At 43.4% G+C, this 25,885-nt stretch overlaps 1 protein-coding gene across 1 annotated transcript; it reads right to left on the bottom strand.

The window, feature by feature from the left end:
• Nucleotides 1–4,573: 4,573 nt before the first annotated feature.
• Nucleotides 4,574–23,144, bottom strand: LOC140715036 (interferon-induced protein with tetratricopeptide repeats 1-like). The gene is made up of 4 exons (XM_073026763.1): nt 23,107–23,144; nt 17,050–17,148; nt 14,728–14,769; nt 4,574–6,026 (listed from the first exon to the last, which is right to left on the bottom strand). The coding sequence occupies exons 1-4, from the start codon at nt 23,142–23,144 to the stop codon at nt 4,574–4,576; spliced, it is 1,632 nt and encodes a 543-aa protein (XP_072882864.1).
• Between the last annotated feature and the right edge of the window lie 2,741 nt (nt 23,145–25,885).

Genomic DNA, 25,885 nt, shown 5'->3' with positions numbered 1-25,885 from the left:
ATCCTCTAAATCTTCATTTTCATTGTAACATTCAAGATGATTGTCAGTATCTTCAAATTCTTTGTGGTTCCAACCTAATTGAAGTAGTGGAATTATTTTGTATTCACTCTCATTGAGAGATTCTCACAACCAATGATCTAATCTTAAGGACTCTATCTTGTTACTTCATGTTCTTGCTATTTATTGTTAATAATTTATATTTGCATTTGCTTAGTTTGTTGTCTTCTGCACTCTGACGACTCTTTCATTGATACTGTTATAGTGAACCCCTGGGTTGTATGTAGTGACATACTGTATTTGAATTCCAAAAATAAAATTTACATTGCAGTTTGAAAAAAAAAGAAACAAATCTTTATTTCCAAACGTGTGTGGCTTCTATTCACTGCCTCCTTTGGATACCTGGATTCATCTGATGGCCCAGTGGCACCGAGAGTCATTTGATTTTCTCAAAGAGTGTGGCGACTAGTCACACATGAGAAGACCAGTGATACACAGTGGATGCACCCTTCTTCATGTCTGGTGAGGAAAGGGGGAAGACGCAAGATTTAAAAACGGTGGTGGTGGGGAAGGGGGAACAGATAGAATCTGGTCAGTGAATCCAGGAGGGTCGGAAGGGACCCAGGGGGAAGTGATGGAGAGGTGAGAAGAGATAAGAGGACAGAGTGGGTAAGAGAAGAAGACGGAAGGGGGTGGGAATTTTTTCACCCCAGAAGGAGAAATTGATATTCATGCAATCAGATTGGAGGCTGCCCAGACGGAATGTAATGTGTTGCTCCTCCATCCTGAGGGTGGCCTCAAGAGGAGAACATGGACTGAGATGTCAGAATGAGAATGGGATTAAAACGTTTTGCCACCAGGAAGGGTCAACGTCTGTACCTGCTAGTCAATTCTGTATAAAAATGACATTCCCCTCTTCAGACTTCAGAACAGTGTGGTGACAGGAGACACACTCTTCTCCTTGTGCACAAGTAAATGAAGTATAATTATATTTTATTTAGACATACAGCATGGAACAGCCACTACTGGCCCAATGAGAAACACCACCCACCAACACACCTATATAACCCTAGCGCAATATCAGGACAGTTTACAATGACAAATCAGCATGCTAACAGTTTTGACTTTGGAATGAGGGAGGAAAAGCGGAGCATCCGGAGGAAACTCACGTATTCACAAGGAGGAATGGAAAAACTGCTTATACACGACATCAGAATGAAACTCTGAACTCCGATGTCCCAGCTGTGCTAACCACTTTGCTACCGTGGTGACTGAGGAACAAGTGTCCAGTTATTTGGCGACGACACCATCTCTCTTTGAAATTTCAGATGATTGATCCCGAGCTGGTGGTCATACGCTCTCTTTTCTCCTTTCTGCATCTCCCTTTTCATTCTTTCCCACCCCTGAAAATTTAATGGGACAATAGCTCACTTAATCTATAACCATATCTGATTTCCATCTCTTACTTACAGGATTATCACCTATCAGTAGCCAAGCTCATGGTTGTCTTTTGGCTATCAGTATAGCACCAGGTCAGGTCAAAGGCATGATCCTTGCACTATACCCTTCCATCTTCTTGTTCCATTATGAGTCCATAGAAAACCTACAGCACAATACAGGCCCTTCGGCCCACAATGCTGGGCCATACATTTACTTACTTGAAAAATTACTTCGGGGTACCTATAGCTCTCTATTTTTCTAAGCTCCAAGTACCTGTCCAGGAGTCTCTGCCTCCACCATCGTTGCCCACAGACCATTCCACACACTAACCACTCTCTGTGTAAAGTACTTAACCCTGACATCTCCTCTGTATCTACTTCCAAGTAGATACAGAGGAGATGTCAGGGTTAAGTACTTTACAACTGTGCCCTCTCTCAGGGTTAAGTACTTTACAACTGTGCCCTCTCTCAGGGTTAAGTACTTTACAACTGTGCCCTCTCACGTTAGCCATTTCAGCTCTGGGAAAAAGCCTCTGACTATCCACATGATCAGTGCCTCTCATCATCATATAATCCTCTATCAGGTCAGCTCTCCTCTGTCGCTCCAAGGGGAAAAGACCAAGTTCACTCAACCTATTCTCATAAGCCATGCTCCCCAACCTAGGCAACATCCCTGTAAATCTCCTCTGCACCTCTTCTATAGATTCCATATCCTTCACACTATCCACAACACCTCCAACCTTAGTGTCACCAGCAAACTTACAAACCCATCCCTGCACTTCCTCATCCATCTCATTTATAAAAATCACGAAGGGTCCGAGAACAGACCCCTGAGACAGTCCGCTGGCGACCGACCTCCATGCAGAATATGACCCATCTACAACCATTCTTTGCCTTCTGTGGGCAAGCCAGTTATGAATCCACAAAGCAATGTCCCCTTGGATCCCATGCCTCCTTACTTTCTCAAATGTCAAATGCCTTGCTGAAATCCATATACTATACTATATATACTATATAGTATCCATGTACTATATCTACTGCACTACCATCATCAATGTATACAGTCACATCCTCAAAATAAAATATTCAGTCAGGCTTGAAAGGCACAACCTGCCCTTGCCAAAACAATGCTGACCATTCCTAATCAGACTATGCATAAATCCTGTCTCTCAGGATCTTCTCCATCAACTTACTAACCACAGAAGTAAGACTCACTGGTCTATAATTTCCTGGGCTATCTCTACTCCCTCTCTTGAAAAAGGGAACAATATCTGCAACCCTTTACTCCCCGGGAACATCTCCCGTCCCCATTGTTGATGCAGAGATCATTGCCACAGGCTCAGCAAACACCTCCCTCACCTCCCACAGTGGCCTGGGGTATATCTCATCCGGTCCTGGTGACATACCCAACTTGATGCTTTCCAATAGCTCCAGCACATACTCTTTCTTAATGTTTATATGCTCATGCTTTTAGTCCGCTGTAAGTCATCCCTACAATCGCCAAGGTCCTTTTCCATAGTGAATACTCAAGCAAAGTATTCATTAATTACCTCTGCTTCCTCCTCCAGTTCCAGACACTTTTCCACTGTCAGACTTGATTGGTCTTATTCTCTCCCATCTTAACCTCTTGCTCTTCACATACTTGTAGAATGCCTTGGGGATTTCCTTAATCCTGCTTTTCTTTACTTCTTGATGAGATTTTCAACAGCCTTTGTACACCATGGTTCCTGCACCCTACCATCCTTTCCCTGTCTCAGTGGAATGTACCACTGCAGAACTCCATGCAAATATCCCCTGTGCATTTCCCTGAGATCATCTGTTTCCAATTTAATGCTTCCAAGTTCCTGCTTGATAGCTTCATAATTCCCCTTACTCCAATTAAACGTTTTCCTAACTTTTCTGCTCCTATCCCTCTCCAATACTATGGTAAAGTAGATAGAATTGTGATCACTATCTCCAAAATGCTCTCCCACCGGGAGACCTGACACCTGACCAGATTCAGTTCCCAATACCAGATCAAGTACAGCCTTCCTCTTGTAGACTTATCTACATATTGTGTCAAGAAACCTTCCTGAACACACCTAACAAACACCGAGCTAAACTCCTTACTCCAGGGAGATGCCAATCAATATTGGGGAATTAAACTCTCCCATCATAACAACCCCACTATTACTGCACCATTCCAGAACCTGTCTCCATATCTGCTCCTCGATGTCCCTATAACTCTTGGTTGGTCTATAAAAAACACCCAGAAGAACAATTGACCCCTTCCTGATTCTAACTGCCACCCACAGAGACTCAGTAGACAATCCCTCATTGACTTCTTCCTTTTCTGCAGCCATCACGAAGGGTCTCGGCCCGAAAAGTCGACAGTGCTTGTCCTTATAGATGCTGCCTGGCCTGCTGTGTTCCACCAGAATTTTCTGTGTGTTGTTTGAATTTCCAGCATCTGCAGATTTCGTTGTGTTTGCTTTTGACATGCAGACCCAAGGTTGTTTGGAATTTTGCAGAAACATTGTCTTGGTTGTTAATTATTATGAATGAAAACTCTGATCATATTTTGTTAAAAACATTATCTTTTTGAAATTTCATTAGTGATCCCCAAAGCCCCTCCACTGTCACTTCCCAGTCATCCCCCTTCCAAACCACTCCAACACCACACTCAGCAGGTTGGAATCATGCTGTTAAGGATTTGTTGCTCATTTTCGTTTGATTTTGTCAAGACAAGACCAACTTCTGCTTTGAAGCTTTAATTACCAAACACATCCTTACAGGATATTTTACACAGATCTTTAAGTTAAAATCAAACTCCATATATTTGAAAAATAAAATACATTCGAAGATTAAAATTTGAAACAACCAATGTGGAAAAATTTTTGATTTCTCAGTTAACTCCACTTGCTGCAGTATCCCAAATCCCATTTTTCCAGTGTCCAGAGAAGCACAGTTAAATTCAGTTTGTTCAGGGTACTTTTGGGAATTCATATATTTAAAATAAACAGAATAGTTTGATCCAGTTACAAAGGGACCGATTTTGCAATTTGAACACTAATGAGTATGAGAAGGTGCTAAAAGGATATAACTGGTAAAGCAACACCCCACCAAACCTATCCTCAGATCAGATGGAAATGCATCTTTTAAACATCCTGGTGGTGCTCAGATGTTAATTGAGAAAGAGCACTCACATATTCCTCATTGCCAGGATCAAAGTTCAAGGCTTTCTCAAAGTATTCAGTCGCTTTATCCTTGATTCCATTCAGCTGATACAGAATTGCTTTAATACCAAGAGCCTTGCTATCATGTGCATTTATTCTAAGTTTCCTATCTGCCCACTTCTCCAAATTCATGCGACATTTTTCCCGTTGACATGAGTTATATTCAATTTTCGCTCCTTTCAGTAAGAGGCAAACAGCATTTGTTTCAGATTTCTTCTGGTACAGTTCAAATAGTCCAGCTTCCAGACATATACGCTGCATATTCTCTGGACGAATGTCCACTAACTCCACCAATCTATGGTAAGTCTCCTCTGCTCTGGAATATTCCCCATTTGTTATGCAGATCTGTGCAAAGTCCAGCTGTGGTTGAATAGCTGACCTTCGACGGTGCTGAAAAGACATTTCAAAGTGATACTTGCACAGATTGATCAACTCAGCTTTTTGATGAAATACAGGATTGCGATGATATCTGCTACGAGAGTATTCCAGCTTACTTCTGTAGCACAATCCAAGTTGGTGGTGTAAGAAATAAGAGTATGGAGTTAATTCTAGTGCTTTTTTCAAGAGCTCGATTGCTTTCTCCACAGAACCTCTTCGTCTATAATATATTGCAGCATAGCGAAGCACATATGGAATATCAGAGGTCCTCTGCAATGCTTGTTCAACTAATTCATTTGCTTCTTCATTTTGACTTAGACTCTGCAGTTTTATAGCCAACAGCACCATGGGCAAAGTATCATTTGGATCAAGCTCCAGTACTCGTCGGAAATGCTTCACTGACTGACTCTGATCTGGACTCTCTGAGTTTCCAGAAAATACTTCCAGCCGATACAGTGCAATCGCATATCCCATTATCCACTCGGTGTTGTCAGGATCTTGCTCCAGAGCCTTTGCAAAGCATTCCTTTGCCTCCTCACAGTATTCAGCAGCAGAACTCAACAATGACCATCCCTTCTCCCCGTACACCTCGGGTATCATTGCTGTATAGCGAGGGCCATCACTGAGTGGTTTACAGATCATCTCCAGCTTGTCAAGATAGGACTGGGCTTCGGTCAGATGTCCCATGTGGTAATGCACCCAGGCAAAGTTTCCATAGATGATGATGCTTCTTCTTTCAAATTCATCTTTGTACTCCTCCCTCAGAATCTTTTCAGCTTCCTTTAAGTTTTCAATGGCTTCTTCAAAATTACCCTGCAGACAGTTTACAAAAGCAAGATGGTTGTACAAGACGGCTTGATATTTTACACCCAATGTCAGAGAATCTTGCAATCTGAGCATCAGTTCGTCCAAATCAATAGTTTCTTTCTGTGGTCTCCATGTGAAGTGACACTGCAGCTGATTGAGCTTCTCTTTCAATAAATCTCCCGGTGTGTTGCTGCAAGAGAGAAAAAACATAATCATGAATTCCATCTCAGATCACTTGGTGCAGGTCTGACCTGCAACCCCATTATCAGCAGATTTACTAACTGTATGAAAGCTGCCTTTTAAAGATTTATTTTATAATTATGGCATTGAAAACCTGGAGATGCTCAGCCTTCAGTCTGCATCTGAGGAAGGAGAATGTTTCAGATCAGTAACCCAATATGAAGAATTGATTCATGTGATGAAGATGGAAATGTGTCTCCTGAACAGCCAAGGCAGCTGATCTGTTGCTTTGTTACACTGATGGTGGACTTGGTTTTATTACCAGACGTTGAGCTCTCCCACTATTGCAGACTTTCATTTTTTTGCCAGCAGCCTGAGCATAGCTCCAGATCTTGGTACAGAGAAGTGGTGCTTTTCCCCAGACAGCCACCAGTACTCAGACTCAATGTCTAGAAGATTGAGAACTTCAATAACATTAGTGAGATAAAGCTGTATTGTGAAGCCCACTGAAGTCTGGCAATTTACGAGTTACCAGACCAGTTCACAGAACAATTGCATGAGCAACGTCCTCTGATCGTGCTGCACATTTCTGAAAGAACATAGACCATCATAGAACATAGAACATGTTGTGCCGATCTTTAACCCTACTCTGAGATCAACTCTGCTTCCTGCTTTCTCCCAAAGGAGATGAATTTGCCGCACTGTGGATGCAGCTCCTCCATTCTGTTCTGAAAGCCGCTAGGGGCTGGAAATTATGACAGTTTAGAGTAGCATGTTCCTCTGTTGTATTACCTCAGTATTGAATGCACCCCATAGGCTCCAACGTACTCAAATCTACACGGCTGTAGTGTATGGCAGAGTTGAGTCAACTCCTACTTCTAAAAACTTTGAAGATTAAAGATGAACTTTCTTTGTCACATGTACATCAAAACATACAGTGAAATGCATCGTTCGGCATCGTATCAGATCAAACGGAATTGTGCAGGACAGTCAGAAAGTGTGTCAGCACGTTTCTGACACCAAATACTCACTAACCCTAACCCGTACATCTTTGTAATATAGGATGACAATCAAGAACCCAGAGGAAATGCACACAGTCACAGAGAGAATGTCCACATTCCTTACAAATTACTGTGGAAATCGATCCGTGGTAAAGTGATTACGCTGACTGCTACGCTTTTCAAATAATGTCATTGTTCTCAGTCGTATTCCACCGAAGACCCCTGTTTGAGGAAGACAAGTGCAGATAAACCGACTTGATCAGACTCCTACTCTCCTACTCCTCTTGCCTCTCCTGCCGTGAGTAAGGATTATTTATGATCCCTTCAACTTGCTCTTGCATCTGGTGATCAGACAGAACAGAAGGCTCTTAAGAAGTCAGGAATCAAATGCAAATCTTGTATTTACTGCCTTTTTAATTCACGGTAATAACAAAAATAACAGTAAAGCACTGCAGTTCCCTGCACTGTTTCCACCCCAGCAGAGTAACGTAGGGATTACCTACAGTAGGGATTACCTACGTAGGGATTACCCTACAGTCTCGTCATTCAACTAGTACGTTAGCCTGTGTGTCCACTCTCAGTTTTTCAAAGTTATTGCACTTTGATCCACTAATTTTGGTAAACCACCTCCTCTATAATAATCTGTACATAAAGATAAACTGCAAGGAAACGTCCTTTACCTCATGATGTTCGTTGGATGGAAAGCAATTTGTGCTCTTTCTCAGTTTGTGCGGTTCTTCTTCAGCTGAGTCTCCGTTGTTGTGTCTGATGTTCGACCTGACAACCCTTTATACTATCCATTACTTCCTGATTATCACCAGAAACTCAAATTCAAAGTCTATTGATAAAACTGAGGCAATTAAAAATAATTTGGAAGCACTTTCTGCTACAACATTGCTTAGCCATAGAAATAATCCATGTGTCAGCAAAATGCCAATGTAATTGGTTGTTCAGACCATTTGTTTTCAAATAATTATAATTTTCCCTTTTTCTAATTATCAGCAATCTGCAATTCTGGTCAAAATTGTGGTGCCCTGGTTGACATCTTTACTGTAGGTATTTCATTTATCAGTTCTGTAAGAGCAGTTTGTTCTGCTTTCAGTCTGTTTGGGTTATTGATGAAGATAAGTGATGTTGTGGAATGTGTGCCATCCAATTAGTGGGAGGTTTTCTTGGTGAGGGACAATAAGGTTGGTTTTGAGCTTGTGTTCGGTGGGAGATGGAGAGAGAATATGCTGGGGAGAACCTTTCAAAGCAAAGGATCCAGTGGTAGACCCGCTCGTTCTAGATGCATTGTGAGCGACGCTCGGAAGGTGGTGTGTCATTTCACGCTGACTGAAGGCCCAGCGTGCGAGTAACAGAGAAGTTCAGGATGAGCTGCACCTTGTGCACATTTGCCTGTTTAATTAGAATGGGCCCTTTTCTTTCTGTTATTCTTACTAACACTTTAACATTGAAACATAGAAAACCTACAACAGAATACAGTCCCTTCAGCCCACAATGCTATGCTGAACATGTCCTTACCTGAAAACTACCTAGGGTTACCCATAGCCATCTATTTTGCTGAGCTCTATGTACCTATCCAGGAGCCTTTTAAAAGACCCTATCGTATCTGCCTCCGTCACCGTTGCCAGCAGCCCGTTGTAGACACTTACCACTCTGTGTAAAAAATTTACCCCTGACATGTCCTCTGTATCGACTTTCAACTCCTAAAAACTGTGCCCTCTCATGTTAGCCATTTCTGTTCTAGGAAAAACCCTCTGACTATTCACACGATCAATGCCTCAGATCATCTTATAACCCTCTATTAGGTCACCACTCAACCTACACCTCTCCAAGAAGAAAAGGCAGAGTTCACTCAACCTATTCTCATAAGGCATTCTTCCCAGCCCAGCCAAATCTGCTCTGCACCTTTTCTATAGTTTCCACATCCTTCCTTTCAGTGAAGTGACCAGAACTGAGCACAGTACCCCAACTGGGTCTGACCAGTGTCCTATACAGCTGTAACATCACCTCTCGGCTCCTAAGCTCAATCCCATGGTTGATGAAGGCCAATACACCATATACTTTCTTAACCTCACAGTTAACCTGCGCAGTAGCTTTGACTGCCCTATGGACTCAGACATCAAGATCCCTCTGATCCTCCACACTGCCAAGAGTCTTACCTTTAATAGTATATTCTGCCATCATATTTGACCTTCCAAAATGAACCACACCAAACTTATCTGGGTTGAACTCAATCTGTCACTTCTCCACCCAGTTTTGCATCCTATCGATGTCCCGCTGTAACTTTTGACACTCTTCCACAATATCCACAACACCCCCAACCTTTGTGCCATCTGCAAATTTACTAACCCAACCCTCCACTGCCTCATCCAGGTCATTTATGAAAATGACCAACAGAAGGAGACCCAGATCAGATCCCTGAGGCACTCCACATGGAGACTGACATCCATGCAGAATATGACCCATCTACAACCACACTTAGCCCTCTGTGAGCATGCCAATTCTGGATCCACAAAGCAAGGTCCCTTTAGATCCAATGGCTCCTTACTTACTCAATAAGCCTCCCATGGAGTACCTCATCAAATGCCTTGCTGAAATCCATATACATTATATCTACTGTGTTACCTCCGTCAATGTGTTTAGTCACATCCTCAAAATATTCAGTCAGGCATGTAAGGCACAACCTGCATTTGACACAGCTATGCTGACTATTCCTCATCATATTATGCCTCTCTAAATGTTTATAAATTGAACCTCCCAGGACCTTTTCCAACAACTTACTAATCACTGAATTAAGTCTCACCGGTCTATAGTTTACTGGGCTATCTCTACTCCCTTTCTTGAATAATGGAACAACATCTGCAAAGCTCCAATTGTCCAGAACCTCTCCTGTCCCCATTGATAATGCAAAGATCATCTCCAGAGGCTCAGCAATCTCCTCCCTCGTGTCCCATATTAGCCTGGGGTACATCTCATCCGGTCTGGAGACTTATCCAACTTGATACTTTCCAAAAGCTGCAGCACATTCTCTTTCTTAATGTCTATATGCTTAATCTTTTCAATCCGCTGTAAGTCATCCCTACAATCGGTTGAGTTAAGTTAAGATTCATAAGTATAATTCCTTTAATTGTATGCAGTGTACTTTCTGTTATTTCGTGGCACTAATTTGTAACAAGGTGGCAAATTACACAGCATCCACACAAACCGTGGTTTCAGCTGGAATGAAGCATCTCAATCTCAAGAGTTTGGTGGGACTTGAGAGTGTCTTCCCTAGACTTACGCAGCCAAGGAAACCAGGGTGATTCATTGTGGGGACGTGTCCAGAATCGAGATCATTGGATGCTTTGTAATTGCCCTGAGCATTGATCCGGTGGGTTGTGTGTTTAAGTCTGGGTAAAACTATTGTCCGTAAAGTGGTTATGGATGCTACAGGGACTGATCGGAAGTTTGATAAAATTGCAAGGAAGGATTTTGTTCGATTTCAGATTAGCACTGACATAACGGCAGTTGAACTGTCTGGTCCTTTTGGTGTCCCGGGGGAGGGGGGTCGTTTGCAGTCCATTCTTTCTGGGATGAGGGGAGTGTAGGCGATCGTGCCGAATCACAAGCTGAGTCTCCCGAAGCTGGGGCTGGGGACTTCAAAGACAGGTTGATCCCCTTCCTGAGGAGCGAGGAGAAGGAGTGGTCTGATTTGAAATGTCTAATGAGTCCCCAGCGAGGACTGAGAATTCAGAATTACTATCACCCTTACCTCTCTGGCGAAAAAATGCCCCAGTGCACAGGCTGAGAGTCCTTGCTATCGAAAGCTGAGAACACTCTGAGGGGTGAAGCCCACCTTGAGGGCAAAGAGGAGTGTGAGGCTTGGGGTCGTGAGACAAGCCGGGACGAAACTCTTTCCGGAAAGAGGAAAGTTAACTGCCGAGTCATTCAACTTTGGGGATTCCCCGGTACCTGGAGGTTGTAAGCAGAGGTTGATACAGAAAATGTTGAAGCTGGAAGATGTCTTTTTCCTGACGAGTTTGATGTCGGTTGTTCCAAGAGCACCCGTCGCATCATCCGGGTGACAGAGGACACCCCGTTCCGAGAAAGGTCACGGCGACTGGCACCTGCAGAGGTGAAGGACGTTTGGCTGCATCTGCAGAAGTTGAAGGAAGCTGGGGTCATCACTGTGACCAGAAACCCTTACGCTTCTCCAATAGTGGTGGCCAGGAAAAATGAAGGGGAAGGTACAGATGTGTGTGGACTATCGGACTCTGAACAGACGTACAGTCCACAACCAGTATACAGACCCGAGAATCAAGGACGAGCAGGTCTGTCTGAATGGTGTGAGGTGTTTCAGTGTGCTGGACTTGAGGAGTGGGTATTACCAGATCCCCATGAGTGAGGCTGACAAAGAGAAGGCAGTATTTATATGTCCACTGGGATTCTTCCATTTTGAAAGATGCCCCAGGGCATAGCTGGAGCCCCTGGTAATTTCTGGTGTGTCATGGAGAAAACAGTGGGGAATATGAAATTGCTTGAGGTATTGGTGTATCTGGATGACCTCATAGTGTTTGGGTTCACCTTGGAGGAACATGAAGTGAGGCTACTGATGGGGCTGGGCTGCCTGAAAGCTGAAGTGTTAAAGCTTTCCCCAGACAAGTGCCAGTTTTGCAAGACCTCTACCAACTCTGTGTTGGGGATGGGATGGAGTAGCTACGGATCCGTCAAAGATAGAGGCGGTGACCACATGGCCAAGACCACAGACTGTGAGTGCCATGTGCTCGTTCCTTGGGTTCTGTGGGTACTATCAGAGGTCCGTGATAGACTGCTCTAAAGTGAGTCACCGTTCAGATCAGCTTCTGTGCATTGACCTTCCATCGGGGAAGGAAGGGAGGAAGAAAGGAGTGGATGGTAGAGATTATCTTAGCACTTCAGAGCCTTTTGTGGTAAGATGGGATGTGAAATAGGAAGAGTCCTTTCAGTTGCTGAAGGATCTGCTGACAAAAGAGCCAGTGTGAGCTTTCGCAGACCCCCGGATGCCGCATGTATTGCTCACACATGCCAGCAGAGAGAGCTTAGGCGGTGTTCTATATCAGGATCAGGGCACAGGGATGAGAACTGTGGCATTCGTCAGCTGAAGTGTGTCTCCGTCAGAGAAAATCTATCCCACACACAAGTTGGAGTTCCTGGCATTGAAATGGGCAGTGGTGCATAAGTTAAGTGAATATCTATATGGTGCCAAATTCGAGGTAAGAATGGACAGCAACACATTAACTTATATACTGACCTCGATGAAATTGGATGCCACCGGCCATCGGTGGTTGCTGGTGTTGTCTGCCTATGATTTCAGTCTGAAGTACCGTCTGGGAAGCAGAAACACTGATGTCGAAGCATTGTCCCAATGTGCGCATGACGGGCTGGACGGGGACGGAGAGTGGGAGCGCTTTCCTGCCATTGGAGTGAAAGCCATGTGCCAGTTTTCCATCACGGGAAGGTGCAGGAAAGGCAAGGACAGGATCGAGTGGTAGATCATTTGGGAGGTTCTGATGGTGCCATTCCACAAGCTTACTGCAACCTGACTGCTCTGAAGACAAAGCAGTTGCCAGAATTGAGCCCCAGGAAGTGGCAGCTGGTCAGCGAGATGACCCGTGTATTGGTACTGTTTGGTCAGCGACTGCGAAAGGGGACATGACCCAAACAGAAAAGATGAAACACTCTGTGGTGTCTCTACTACTGAGAGAATGGCCCAGACTGGAGTTGAGGAACCAGATCCTACACCGGGTCACATCGCCTCCGGACTGGCCTCAGCGTTTCCAGGTGGTTCTGCCTGAGATGTATCACAAGGAGTGTCTGAAACTGAAGATGTAGATGATGAGATAAGGAGGCCTCAAAGAGTCAGGAGTCCCCCAGATTGGCTGGTCTATGTAGCACCAGGGTGTTGTTGCGTGAATGAAATCACCGGAGACAATCACCGGGAGATACAAAACAGTTTCTTTATTAGACAAAGCAAGGTACAGCAAGCATCATGTAGAGATGCCTTCGGTGGAAAGTTCTGCTGTCCCAACGTGGGGCTCGATATTTTATGTGTCAAAGATCAATAGACAACTCAATTTTTCAATGTATGGTCAATGGTTTCTTTGAAACTACACACAACCTTCACACCCTCTGATTCACATCCACACCACAGAGACTGAAATGAATTTTAATCAGCATTGTCGGGACTGGGACTAACAGCTTTTAGGAACTCTGCAAAGAAGGGATCCGTATGCTCCACGACCGCTGGACTAAGTGTGTAAATGTAGGAGGGGACTATGCTGAAAAATAAATGTGCCAGGTTTTCTAAAATTGATTCCTTCTTACTTAGGACACAAACTTATCATCACCCCTCATATACTGTTATGCTGTAGGTATTTCATTTATCAGTTCTGTAAGTGCTGTTTGTTCTGCTTTCAGTCTGTTTGGGTTATTGATGAAGATAAGTGATGTTGTGGAATGTGTCCCATCCAATTAGTGGGAGGTTTTCTTGGTGAGGGACAATAAGGTTGGTTTTGTGCTTGTGTTCGGTGGGAGATGGAGAGAGAAGATGCTGGGGAGAATCAGTTATAGCGTACGATCCAGTGGTAGACTCGTTTGCTCGGGATAGACCGTGAGCGATGTTTGAAGGGTGGTGTGGGCTTTTACGCTGACCGAAGCCCAGCATGTGTTCTCAGCAGAGAAGTTCAAGATGAGCTCCAACTTGTGCACATTTGACTGTTCCATTCGAATGGGCTCTTTTCTTTTTGGTATTCTTGTTTTTACTTTTGTTTCTTCTTTCCTAAGTCTTTAGTTAAAATTCATAAATATAATTCCTTTAATCATATACAGTCAGACATCCCACCTCTCCCAGAAGTACCGAGAGTCTCCTGCATATTGATAGCCGCTCCCTGATCCCTGCAAATTATATACAATATCCCAGAAATTTATTTATGTGGGCGGGCTTTACAATCGACTTCTCTCTCTCTTTCATTGTCCAAAGTAAAATCTGTGAGCACAGGGCAATTGAGATTCCAAGAGCCCTGCCAGTTGATGAAGCTGTTTTTGGTGCTGCCAAATTCTAATTGTGATGTAGAAAGGGAATTCAGCATGGTGCGTCACATTAAGACAGAATTCAGAAGTCAGCTGTCTCACAAAACACTTGTCAATCTTATATATTGCAATATTAACATATTCATTGACACAGACTGCTATGATGGTGAGATTTCTGGCAAAATGCTCAAATCTGCCAAACAAGCCACATCACAGTACAAGCAACTTTGCAAAAGAAATAGAAAATCTATTTGCATTAGCATTGAGCTATTAGCATTGAGACTGCCAACAATCTACTCAACAAGGAATAGAAATATATAGAAATACATATATATATCTGTGTGTATATAGTTTCAGTATGTAAACAAATCAATTGTTGTGTTCTTTCATAATCAAATGCCCTGCATACATCCATCCATGGCTGGGGTGGGGAGATAGATATGGGGTTGTGGGGGCAGGGGTGGTGGTGCTACTTCCCTGAAATGGGTGTTTGCAGGGTTGTATGTCTGTACAGTGTACTGTCTATAATTTCATGACACTAATTTGTAACAGGGTAGCAAATTACACAGCATCCTCACAAACTGGGGTTTGGGGTGGGAGAAGCCGTCTCAATCTCACGAGCTGGGCGGGACCGGAGAGTGTCTTCCCTAGACTTACGCAGCCAAGGAAACCAGTTGCCTTTTCCAGTTGTCTGAAAGTCTGGAAACAGATCACATTAAATTTAACAGATCCAGTTATCCGTGCTCACATCACTGTGATCCCTCAATCTCAAGTAAGTGAGGATCCCTTCACTCTGCCTGCGTTCATTCACCTCTACACTCGTAATGTAAATCATCTCTCCAGCCACTGGCAAAGCTGGATCAGTTATTCACTGATAACCCTGTGTCCACAGGCATATCACATTGCTAGTATACAAAGAATCCGCTTGTGTACATCCGTGGGTGACCAGTATTGACAATGGATGCTGGCACCAGCTGTTTGTCTGAACTGGATGCTGAATTCACCAACTTAATAATCTGGTCAGACAGAGAAAGCGCTGCTGTCATCCTGCCTGTTTTGATGGGTGATTTTCACACTTTTCTCTGTTTTGTCGGACACATTGCCCAACTATGCCCTGGTGAGCCATAGCTGTAACATACTGTGCCATTAACTTTACCAATCTATGTCTATTTGGGCACTCCCTTGCCAGGTGCCCTATTTGCTGGCACAGAAAGCATGTCCACTGTGTCTTCATAGTAGCTACATCCACTACAGCCACTTAACAACCTCTTTTCCTCCTCCTCTGATTTTTCTCTGGTGGAATAGTTCGATCCCACAACTGTCCCCAAAACTAAAATTTCCTGGTGGGTTGAGCTCAGGCCTTCATTCTGCATTTTCATGTGGACTGGATCAGCCATCCCTGGATTTTCCAACCAGAGTGTTCCTCATATGCTTGATATTTACGCTCTGCATAATCCATGGCATGCTCATCAGCTCTCTGAACCACGGGCATTATCATTCCCCAGAGGGTATAACCTCTCCCTCAGAAATCTCCAAACTAATTGAAAATATGAGGGTTGGATAAAAATTCCACACACTGCTCCTGCACATTTATAGCCCAGTGGCGGTGGTTGGTGCGGTATGGACAAGACAAGACAAGACAATTAAAGAGTACATACTTAAAACCACATGGTATGTACTGTGCAATCTTCCACTTCTGTGCCACTTAGTAACGATGCCTATTGTATAAAAGTGTGTTACATCAAAATTTCAAAATTAATCTTAATGAACACAAACACACTTACAAACACTACACATTCTCTCAAACAAGTACACACGCATCCTCTTGTATCCTGAATGGTCAGTAAGCGCCTTTCTCTTCTGCGCTCTCCATAACACCACCGACCTTCGTGTCACCTGCAGTGAAGGAATCTCATACGAAGACTCATCGTGATTTTCAGAGTTGGTTTGTTTAGACTTAAATCCCCGAAACCCACCTTTGTTTCTGAATACTGGAGTGAGTAATCTTCAATGAAGCACAAGGACTGGGAATCATAATAACAAAGTTTCTATTTCATAATCACGCTTTCATAAATGGTTGCCATCGTAGCAACCCAGTTTGTGCGATACTTTTACAGCTCGGGCCGTTCGGAGTTCGAATTCAATTCTGGCAGCACCTGTAAGGAGTTTGTATATTCTCTCCGAGTTTCCTCCTGGTGCTCCAGATTTCTCCCACTGTGTAAAGACGCACAGTTCGTGGGTTAACTGGTCATTTTAAATTGCCCTGTGATTTGGCCTGTGTTATATAAGAGTTTGCTGGGCTGTGTGGATCATTTCCTGGAAAGACCTATTCTGCACTTTATCTTGATATAAATGAAATCCTGTTTGAGCAGACATTTCCAGATACACGACTGGTTAGCCTCTCACTAATAAGCCAATGTATTCAGCGGTGAGAAAACCACCTTTCTTGAATGTTGTACATCCAGGGCTTGGGTCCCACCAGACTGGGAGAGCCAGGATGTATTGACCACCCGCACCCCAATCTGAGCAAAAACTGTGTAAATACTGTCCGCATGCATTTTGCCATCAGCAAGAAATAACAGATTGTATACTGTGTATATTGTAAAGAAAGTATATTTACAAATTTCAGCTTTATTGAACATTTAGGAAAGATTTACAGGATGAATATCATCTAATTTCAAAAGATTACTCTACATCTCTTTCACTTTGGAATACTCTCCATTTCTTACACTTATAACTACAAAATCCAGTTGTGGTTCAATAGCTGATATTGGACGGTGCTCAAATGCCTTTCCAAAGTGATATTTGCATTGATTAAACAACTTAGCTTTCTGGCAAAATGCAGGATAGCGAGAGTTTCATTGAAGTTCTGAATGGCTTGGTTATTGTTTCCCGGCAGTCAATTCACGAAAGTGAGTTGGGTTGTGACACGTGGCTTGATATTTCACACCAAGATTTCTAGCATCTCGCAATCTGTACATCACATCTTCCAAGTCAATGGTTCCCTTCTGAGGGCCCCACGTGAAGTGACACTGAAGCTGATCGAGCTTCTCTTTCAACAAATCTCTGTGTGTGTTGCTGCAAGTGAAGAAAATTTATGAAATTGATCACTTCATAAATGATCATTTTTCTTCACGTCATTACTTGTAACAAAGCCGAGAGTCCACCAAACTTTAAACACATGAATAAATTTCAATTTGTACATATATTGAGCCGAAATGGAAGTTACTTTTATTTCATATTTGAATGATTACCTCTATGTCCAGTTGTACACTTGAACACCTGCTCATTGATGTCAATATCCGATCGGCCAATCACGTGGCAGTAATGATGGGCCAAAGGCCTACGTTTGACTGTGTGACACTGAGATTGTTTGACATCTCCCTCTCATCAGTCGTGGAACTGCTGACCATCCAAAATGGTACAGAAAGTGTTGCAGACACTCCATGTCTCAATAATAACAGACAGTACTGGATATGCTTTTTTGTCTGAAGTTGTTGAAACAAGTGACTGGGCTGTAATCTGTTTAACTGGGAGATAATTGTTTGCAATGAAAGCTTATTGGCCTGAAATAATAACTCTGCTTTACTTTCGACACAAGCAGCCTGATCTGCCTTTAATGATGTGCCTATGAATGCACAACACCAACACTGTGCTCCAGGTACAGTTACAGCAATGCATTCGGCACACTTATGTAATCAAGCTTCTAAATAAAATATAAATACAGGAGAATTTACAGTGTTCTGTAACTCAGTATGTTCATTTGAAATAATGTTCTTTGAATTTCTTTCACAGCTTCAGATGGACTTTTAATGTTGAGTCGATGGAGAAGTGTGTCCTGTGTTCTGATTTCCTGCTCTAACAGATTGTCTGCACATTCCTGATGGTGAATTGAAACTTATCCTAGAAAGGAAACCAGCTTTCTCCAAGAAATGATGCCACTGAAACAACAATGCAGGCTGATGCAGAGCTCTCAGTATCCAATTACCGTACAAAGGCATGCTGGGATAGCAACAGTAATAAATAACTTGGCCCATCAGACCCAACCTGATTGGCTGATCTTCTATCTGTCCACTCTTCATACCTGGCAGCATCTCAGACAGTCTTTTAACTATTTGTGTTTCCCTGCTTTTCCCCTTCCCAGAGTTCTGTGGAAGGAAGACAGAGACACTGGTAGCAGTGATGTTCTCAGAGCCAGCAAGGGCCCCTGGTTTCTTCGATACAGCCTTGCAGGTCTCTAATTTGAAATCTGGACTGGATGAACAAGATTGTTCTACACTAAACCGCACTCACCCCATCACCCCAGAGAGTAGTGTAGCGTCCCCTAGAGGACAGTGTAGTGCGGTGACAGAGGTAGTCCATAGTACCTCAACACAGTGCAGTAAGACCTACAGTGATCTCATGAGTGTAACTAATGTGCGACAAAGAGCAGTTCTGAAAAAAAATGGCTTGTCTCTATCGTTCATGTGCCTAGAAATTCCGTTGCATAGCACAATTTTTGTCAAAGTTAAAAAACGAATTATATTTACCCTGGAATAAATCATACTTGTCCTCAAATAACTCTACTCATAACATTCCACTGCATGCATGCACAATGACACAGTACTGCTTAGTTTTGTTGCCTTTCAGGACCAGGGACTACAGTGTGTGCTGATGCAGAACCTTCTGGATCCGGAGACTTGTTTGTGAGGTCAAGCAGCACATCTACTCTTACCCCGTCGTTCTGTCACCCTACCAGAGATAGGGTTCCTCTTGTCCTCACCTACTAGCCAACCAGCCTTCATGTCTAGCACATAATTCTTCAAAACTTTCACCACCTCCAACGGTTCCCACCACCTAGTGTTATGAACCCCGTAACTGGGTCACTTAACAGCAAAGATAGAGAGGTCTGTTGAAGTCTGATGATACTATTTTTAACAGTATTTATTGGTAAAAATACACAAAAATAATATCAATGCAAACATACAGATAATATACATCGTCAATACTAAATCTAAAAGGGCAGTTATAATAATAATCAATAAGAAATAAGTTCTATCATTGTCTAGGGGATAATGTATTGTCCGATGGAAATATAAAGTCACTCAGTTCATGCAGGCTGCAGCCTTTGGGGACCGCTGGGTTTGCAATAGTTGGAGAGAGAGAGAGTTTTGGGAGAAAAACTTGCCGGCTTTCCTTTTATGATTTCGATCCGTCGGAGTCTCGTTGGTGTGGCCGTTCACTTGTGGCCTCTTCTTTAGCTAAAGCAGTTCTTCTGTGGTGAGCCCGCCAATCCCAGGCAAGGGAAGGACGCACAGGAGCCCCCCACCGGCTGTCGCTATTAAACACTGTCATGGGATTTCTAGCGTTTCTCCTGGTGCGTCTAAAGGGGTTGTTCCCCAGACCCTCTTTTATCCTTACTCACGGGGTCTCAGATGTCAATCAGGTTGGGATGATGCAATCCCTCAACCAGCCCACTCTGGTCATCTCCTGAAGAACTTCAATGAATAGTACAGTACTCAATACACAATTCCGTCTCCAAGAGACAATAGCCGTTATCAATGGTTTTGTTTCGCTGAGGCCAGGACACATTCCAAACCTTGTGGATTCTGCGTGTCTCTCTCTCATTTCCTTTGTCCCAGACCCGAAGTAATAGCGATCTTGCGATTCTCAAAAAGGAGGGGGCGACTTTGTACCCTTCGGCCCCTCAGAGTTGTGGCACATTCGTAACACTAGCAGATCTTTCCCTGCCCACACCTTCTGTTTTCCACAGGGATTTTCCCTACGCTACTCCCTTGTCTATTTATCCCTCCCCACTGATCTCCCTTCTGGAACTCATCCTTATAAGCTGAACAGGTATTACACCTGCCCCTACACCTCCTCACTCACTACCATTCAAGACCCTAAACAGTCCTTCCAGGTGAGCCGACACTTCACCTGAGAGCCTGTTGAAGTTGTTTACTGTGTTCGGTGCTCCCAGTGCGGCCTCCTGTACATCGGTGAGTCCCGACATAGATTGGGAGACGGTTTCGCTGAGCTTCTACACTCTGTCTGCCAGAACATGTGGGATCTCCCAGTGGCCAGCCCCTTCAGTTCCACTTCCCATACGTTCATCCATGGCCTTCTCCACTGTCGTCATAAGGTCACCCTATATTCCGTTTGGGTAGCCTCCAAACTGATGACGTGAAAATCAACTTTTCAAATTTCTGATATCTGGTAATACCCCACATCACTCCCCCACCACCTCTTTCTCCATTTCCCATTCCCTTTTCCCTCCCTTACTTCATTCTGCAAATGTATCCACAACTTCCTAACCGGAAGACCACAATCTGCATGGATTGGTGATAATAGCTCCTCCTCACTAATGATCAACACTGGTGCACCTCAGGCGTGTGTGCATAACCCACTGCTCTATTCTCTCTATACCCATGACTGTAGGGCTAAGCATTGCTCAAATACCATCTATAAATTTACTGATGATTAAACCATTGTTGGTAGAATCTTAGATGGAGGAGATATGCCAACTAGTGGAGTGGTGTCGAAGAAACTACCTTGCACTCAACGTTAGTAAGATGAAAGAGCTGATTACGGACTCAGGAAGAGTGAGATGAAGGAACACATGCCAATCCTCATAGAGGGATCAGAAATGGAGAGAGTGAGTAGCGTCAAGTTCCTGGGTGTCAAGATCTCTGAGGACCTAACCTGGTCCCAACATATCAATGTAATTATAAAGAAGGCAAGACAGCAACTATACTTCTTTAAGAATTTGAGAGATTCGACATATCAATAAATACACAAAAACTGCTATAGATGTACCATAGGGGCATTCTGTCAGGCTGCATCACAGATGGCCAAGCGGGCCAAGTCACTGTGGATATATAAAGCGGAGGATAATAGGCACTTCATTATAAAGGTGTCAAATGTTATGGGCAGAAGGCCGGAGAATGGGGTTGAGAGGGATAATGAATTGGCCATGATGGAATAGTGATGCAGGCTCAATGGGCCATATGGTCGAACTCTACACCTATGTCTTCTACTTGAATGGCAAAAAATATTTTCTAGTTTACTTAGGAAATGGATCATGCAGTCCACAATGTAGGGTTAAGCCATCCAAATTTGAGATAGATAATCTACTGATATCTAAAATAAATCTGATATCTCCTTCGTCTTTCTCAATCTCACCATCTCTGTCTCTGGAGACAGCTTATCTACTGAAGTCTATAATAAGCCGTCAGACTCTCACAGCTATCTGGACTATAACTCATCCGACTGTATTACTTGTAAAAATGTCCCTCCTTCTCTCAATTCCTCCGTCTCCGCCGCATCTGCTCTCAGGCTGAAGCTTTTCATTGTAGAATGAAGGAATGAAGGAGATATCCTTCAGTCCTCCCGCCACCCTACCAGGGATAGGGTTTCTCTTGTCCTCACCCACCATCTGATCAACCTCCACATCCGGCACATCATTCTACGGAATTTCCGCCATCTCCTATGGGATCCCACCAGCAGATTTTTCCCTCACCCCCACTTTATGCTTTCAACAGAGATTGTGTGCGGCATAACTTTTGGAAATTGAATCTGAGTGAGATGAATGGACATCTTAGGGAGAAGGGTTGGATGTATAAGTTTATTCTCATTTGAAGAATCTGCATTTGATTTTCTGCAAGAACTGATTATTTTTGCAAAGACTATGATGAGTTACAGAATGAGAATTACTTTGTTTGAAAGCTGTGATGTCATGAAAGGAGATAAACTGTGTATATTTAATTTTTAAATTTGAATTTAAATTTGTAGATATACTGCCTGGAACTGAAACTGGAGTTAACTATAATACTTGAGAAAAGGAATTACATTTGGTATTCTAATTAACTAGGGATAGGTAACAGACAGACAGACATACTTTATTGATCCTGAGGGAAATTGGGTTTCGTTACAGCCACACCACCATGAATAGTGAAGAAATATTGCGATATAAAACCATAAATAATAATAATTAATCATGCCATGTGGAAAAAATAAGTCCAGGACCCGCCTATTGGCTCAGGGTTTCTGACACTCCGAGGGGGGAGTTGTAAAGTTTGATGGCCACAGGTATGAATGACTTCCTATGACGTTCACTGTTACATATTGGTGGAATGAGTCTCTGGCTGACTGTACTCCTGTGCCTAACCAGTACATTATGAAGTGGATGGGAGTCATTGTCCAAGATGGCATTCAACTTGGACAGCATCCTCTTTTCAGACACCACCGTCAGAGTGTCCAGTTCCACCCCCACAACATCACTGGCCTTACGAATGAGTTTGTTGATTCTGTTGGTGTCTGCTACCCTCAGCCTGCTGCCCCAGCACACAATGGCAAACATGATAGCACTGGCCACCACAGGCTCGTAGAACATCCTCAGCATTGTCTGGCAGATGTTAAAAGACCTCAGTCTCCTCAGGAAATAGCGACAGCTCTGACCCTTCTTGTAGACTGCTTCAATGTTCTTTGACCAGTCCAATTTACTGTCCAGTATCCCCAGGTATCTGTAATCCTCCACCATGTCCACACTGACCCCTTGGATGGAAACAGGGGTCTCCGGTGCCTTAATCCTCCTCAGGTCCACCACCAGCTCCTTAGTCTTTTTCACATTAAGCTGCAGATGATTCTGCTTGCACCATGTGACACAGTTTCTCACCGTAGACCTGTACTCAGCCTCATCTCCCTTGCTGATGCATCCAACTATGGCAGAGTCATCAGAAAACCTCTGAAGATGGCAAGACTCCGTGTTGTAGTTGTAGTCTGAGGTTTAAAAAGGGAAGTTTAGACTGTAAGCTTGTAAATAGGGAATAACAGTTGATCTAATGAGTTAGAGAGATTGGAGTAATAAAGGAATCTCACTGATTTTAATTAAAAAGGAATTCGATCTATTTGGCATCTAAGATTTGCAACGTAAACAAAATATTGAAATTTTGAATTGTTTTTGCTCGTGCAAATATTTCGTATGAATAGTTTTTGTCTTAGAAACAAAACTTTATTTCCAAACGTGTGTGGCTTCTATTCACTGCCTCCTTTGGATACCTGGATTCATCTGACGGCCCAGTGGCTCCGAGAGTCATTTGATTTTCTCAAAGAGTGTGGCGACTAGTCACCCGTGAGAAGACCAGTGATACACAGGTGATGCGCCCTTCTTCATGTCTGGTGAGGAAAGGGGGAAGACGCAAGATTTAAAAAGGGTGGTGTTGGGGAAGGGGGAACAGATAGAATCTGGTCAGTGAATCCAGGAGGGTCGGAAGGGACCCAAGGGGAAGTGATGGAGAGGTGAGAAGAGGTAAGAGGACAGAATGGGTAAGAGAAGAAGATGGAAGGGGGTGGGAATTATTTCACCCCAGAAGGAGAAATTGATATGCATGCAATCAGATTGGAGGCTGCCCAGACAGAATGTAATGTGTTGCTCCTCCATCCTGAGGGTGGCCTCAAGAGGAGAACATGGACTGAGAAACACCTTACAACTGTGCCCTCTCACGTTAGCCATTTCAGCTCTAGGGAAAAGCCTCTGACTATCCATGTGATCAGTGCCTCTCATCATCATATAATCCTCTATCAGGTCAGCTCTCCTCTGTCGCTCCAAGGTGAAAAGACCGAGTTCACTCAACCTATTCTCATAAGCCATGCTCCCCAACCTAGGCAACATCCCTGTAATTCTCCTCTGCACCTTTCCTATAGTTTCCACATCCTTCGAACTATCCACAACACCTCCAACCTTAGTGTCATCAGCAAACTTACAAACCCATCCCTGCACTTCCTCATCCATCTCATTTATAAAAATCACGAAGGGTCCGAGAACAGACCCCTGAGACAGTCTGCTGGCGATCGACCTCCATGCAGAATATGACCCATCTACAACCACTCTTTGCCTTCTGTGGGCAAGCCAGTTATGGATCCACAAAGCAATGTCCCCTTGGATCCCATGCCTCCTTACTTTCTCAAATGTCAAATGCCTTGCTGAAATTCATATACTATACTATATAGTATCCATATACTACATCCACTGCTCTACCATCATCAATGTATACAGTCACATCCTCAAAATATTCAGTCAGGCTTGTAAGGCACAACCTGCCCTTGCCAAAGCCATGCTGACTATTCCTAATCAGACTATGCATACATCCTGCCTCTCCGGATGTTCTCCATCAACTTACTAACCACAGAAGTAAGACTCACTGGTCTATAATTTCCTGGGCTATCTCTACTCCCTCTCTTGAAAAAGGGAACAATATCTGCACCCCTTTACTCCCCGGGAACATCTCCCGTCCCCATTGTTGATGCAAAGATCATTGCCACAGGCTCAGCAAACACCTCCCTCAGCTCCCACAGTGGCCTGGGGTATATCTCATCCGGTCCCGGTGACATACCCAACTTGATGCTTTCCAATAGCTCCAGCACATACTCTTTCTTAATGTTTATATGCTCATGCTTTTAGTCCGCTGTAAGTCATCCCTACAATCGCCAAGATCCTTTTCCATAGTGAATACTCAAGCAAAGTATTCATTAATTACCTCTGCTTCCTCCTCCAGTTCCAGACACTTTTCCACTGTCAGACTTGATTGGTCTTATTCTCTCCCATCTTATCCACTTGCTCTTCACATACTTGTAGAATGCCTTGGGGATTTCCTTAATCCTGCTTTTCTTTACTTCTTGATGAGATTTTCAACAGCCTTTGTACACCATGGTTCCTGCACCCTACCATCCTTTCCCTGTCTCAGTGGAATGTACCACTGCAGAACTCCACGCAAATATCCCCTGTGCATTTCCCTGAGATCATCTGTTTCCAATTTAATGCTTCCAAGTTCCTGCTTGATAGCTTCACAATTCCCCTTACTCCAATTAAACGCTTTCCTAACTTTTCTGCTCCTATCCTTCTCCAAAACCATGGTAAAGGAGATAGAATTGTGATCACAATCTCCATAATGCTCTCCCACCGGGAGACCTGACTCCAGACCAGATTCAGTTCCCAATACCAGATCAAGTACAGCCTTCCTCTTGTAGGCTTATCTACATATTGTGTCATGAAACCTTCCTGAACACACCTAACAAACACCGAGCTAAACTCCTTACTCCAGGGAGATGCCAATCAATATTGGGGAATTAAACTCTCCCATAATAACAACCCCACTATTACTGCACCATTCCAGAACCTGTCTCCATATCTGCTCCTCGATGTCCCTATCACTCTTGGGTGGTCTATAAAAACACCCAGAAGAACAATTGACCCCTTCCTGATTCTAACTGCCACCCACAGAGACTCAGTAGACAATCCGTCATTGACTTCTTCCTTTTCTGCAGCCATCACGAAGGGTCTCGGCCCAAAAAGTCAACAGTGCTTGTCCTTATAGATGCTGCCAGGCCTGCTGTGTTCCACCAGCATTTTGTGTGTGTTGTTTGAATTTCCAGCATCTGCAGATTTCCTCGTGTTTGCTTTTGACATGCAGACCCAAGGTTGTTTGGAATTTTGCAGAAACATTGTCTAGGTTTTTAATTATTATGAATGAAAACTCTGATCATATTTTGTTAAAAACATTATCTTTTTGAAATTTCATTAGTGATCCCCAAAGCCCCTTCACTGTCACTTCCCAGTCATTCCCCTTCCAAGCCACTCCAACACCACACTCAGCAGGTTGGAATCATGCTGTTAAGGATTTGTTGCTCATTTTCATTTGATTTTGTCAAGACAAGACCAACTTCTGCTTTGAAGCTTTAATTACCAAACACATCCTTACAGGATATTTTACAAAGATCTTTAAGTTAAAATCAAACTCCATATATTTGAAAAATAAAATACATTTGAAGATTAAAATTT

Source organism: Hemitrygon akajei, chromosome 23 (genome assembly GCF_048418815.1).
Source record: "Hemitrygon akajei chromosome 23, sHemAka1.3, whole genome shotgun sequence".
NCBI lineage: Eukaryota > Metazoa > Chordata > Chondrichthyes > Myliobatiformes > Dasyatidae > Hemitrygon > Hemitrygon akajei.
Note: the sequence above shows the minus strand (reverse complement) of the source record. Positions and strands in the feature narration are given on the sequence as shown.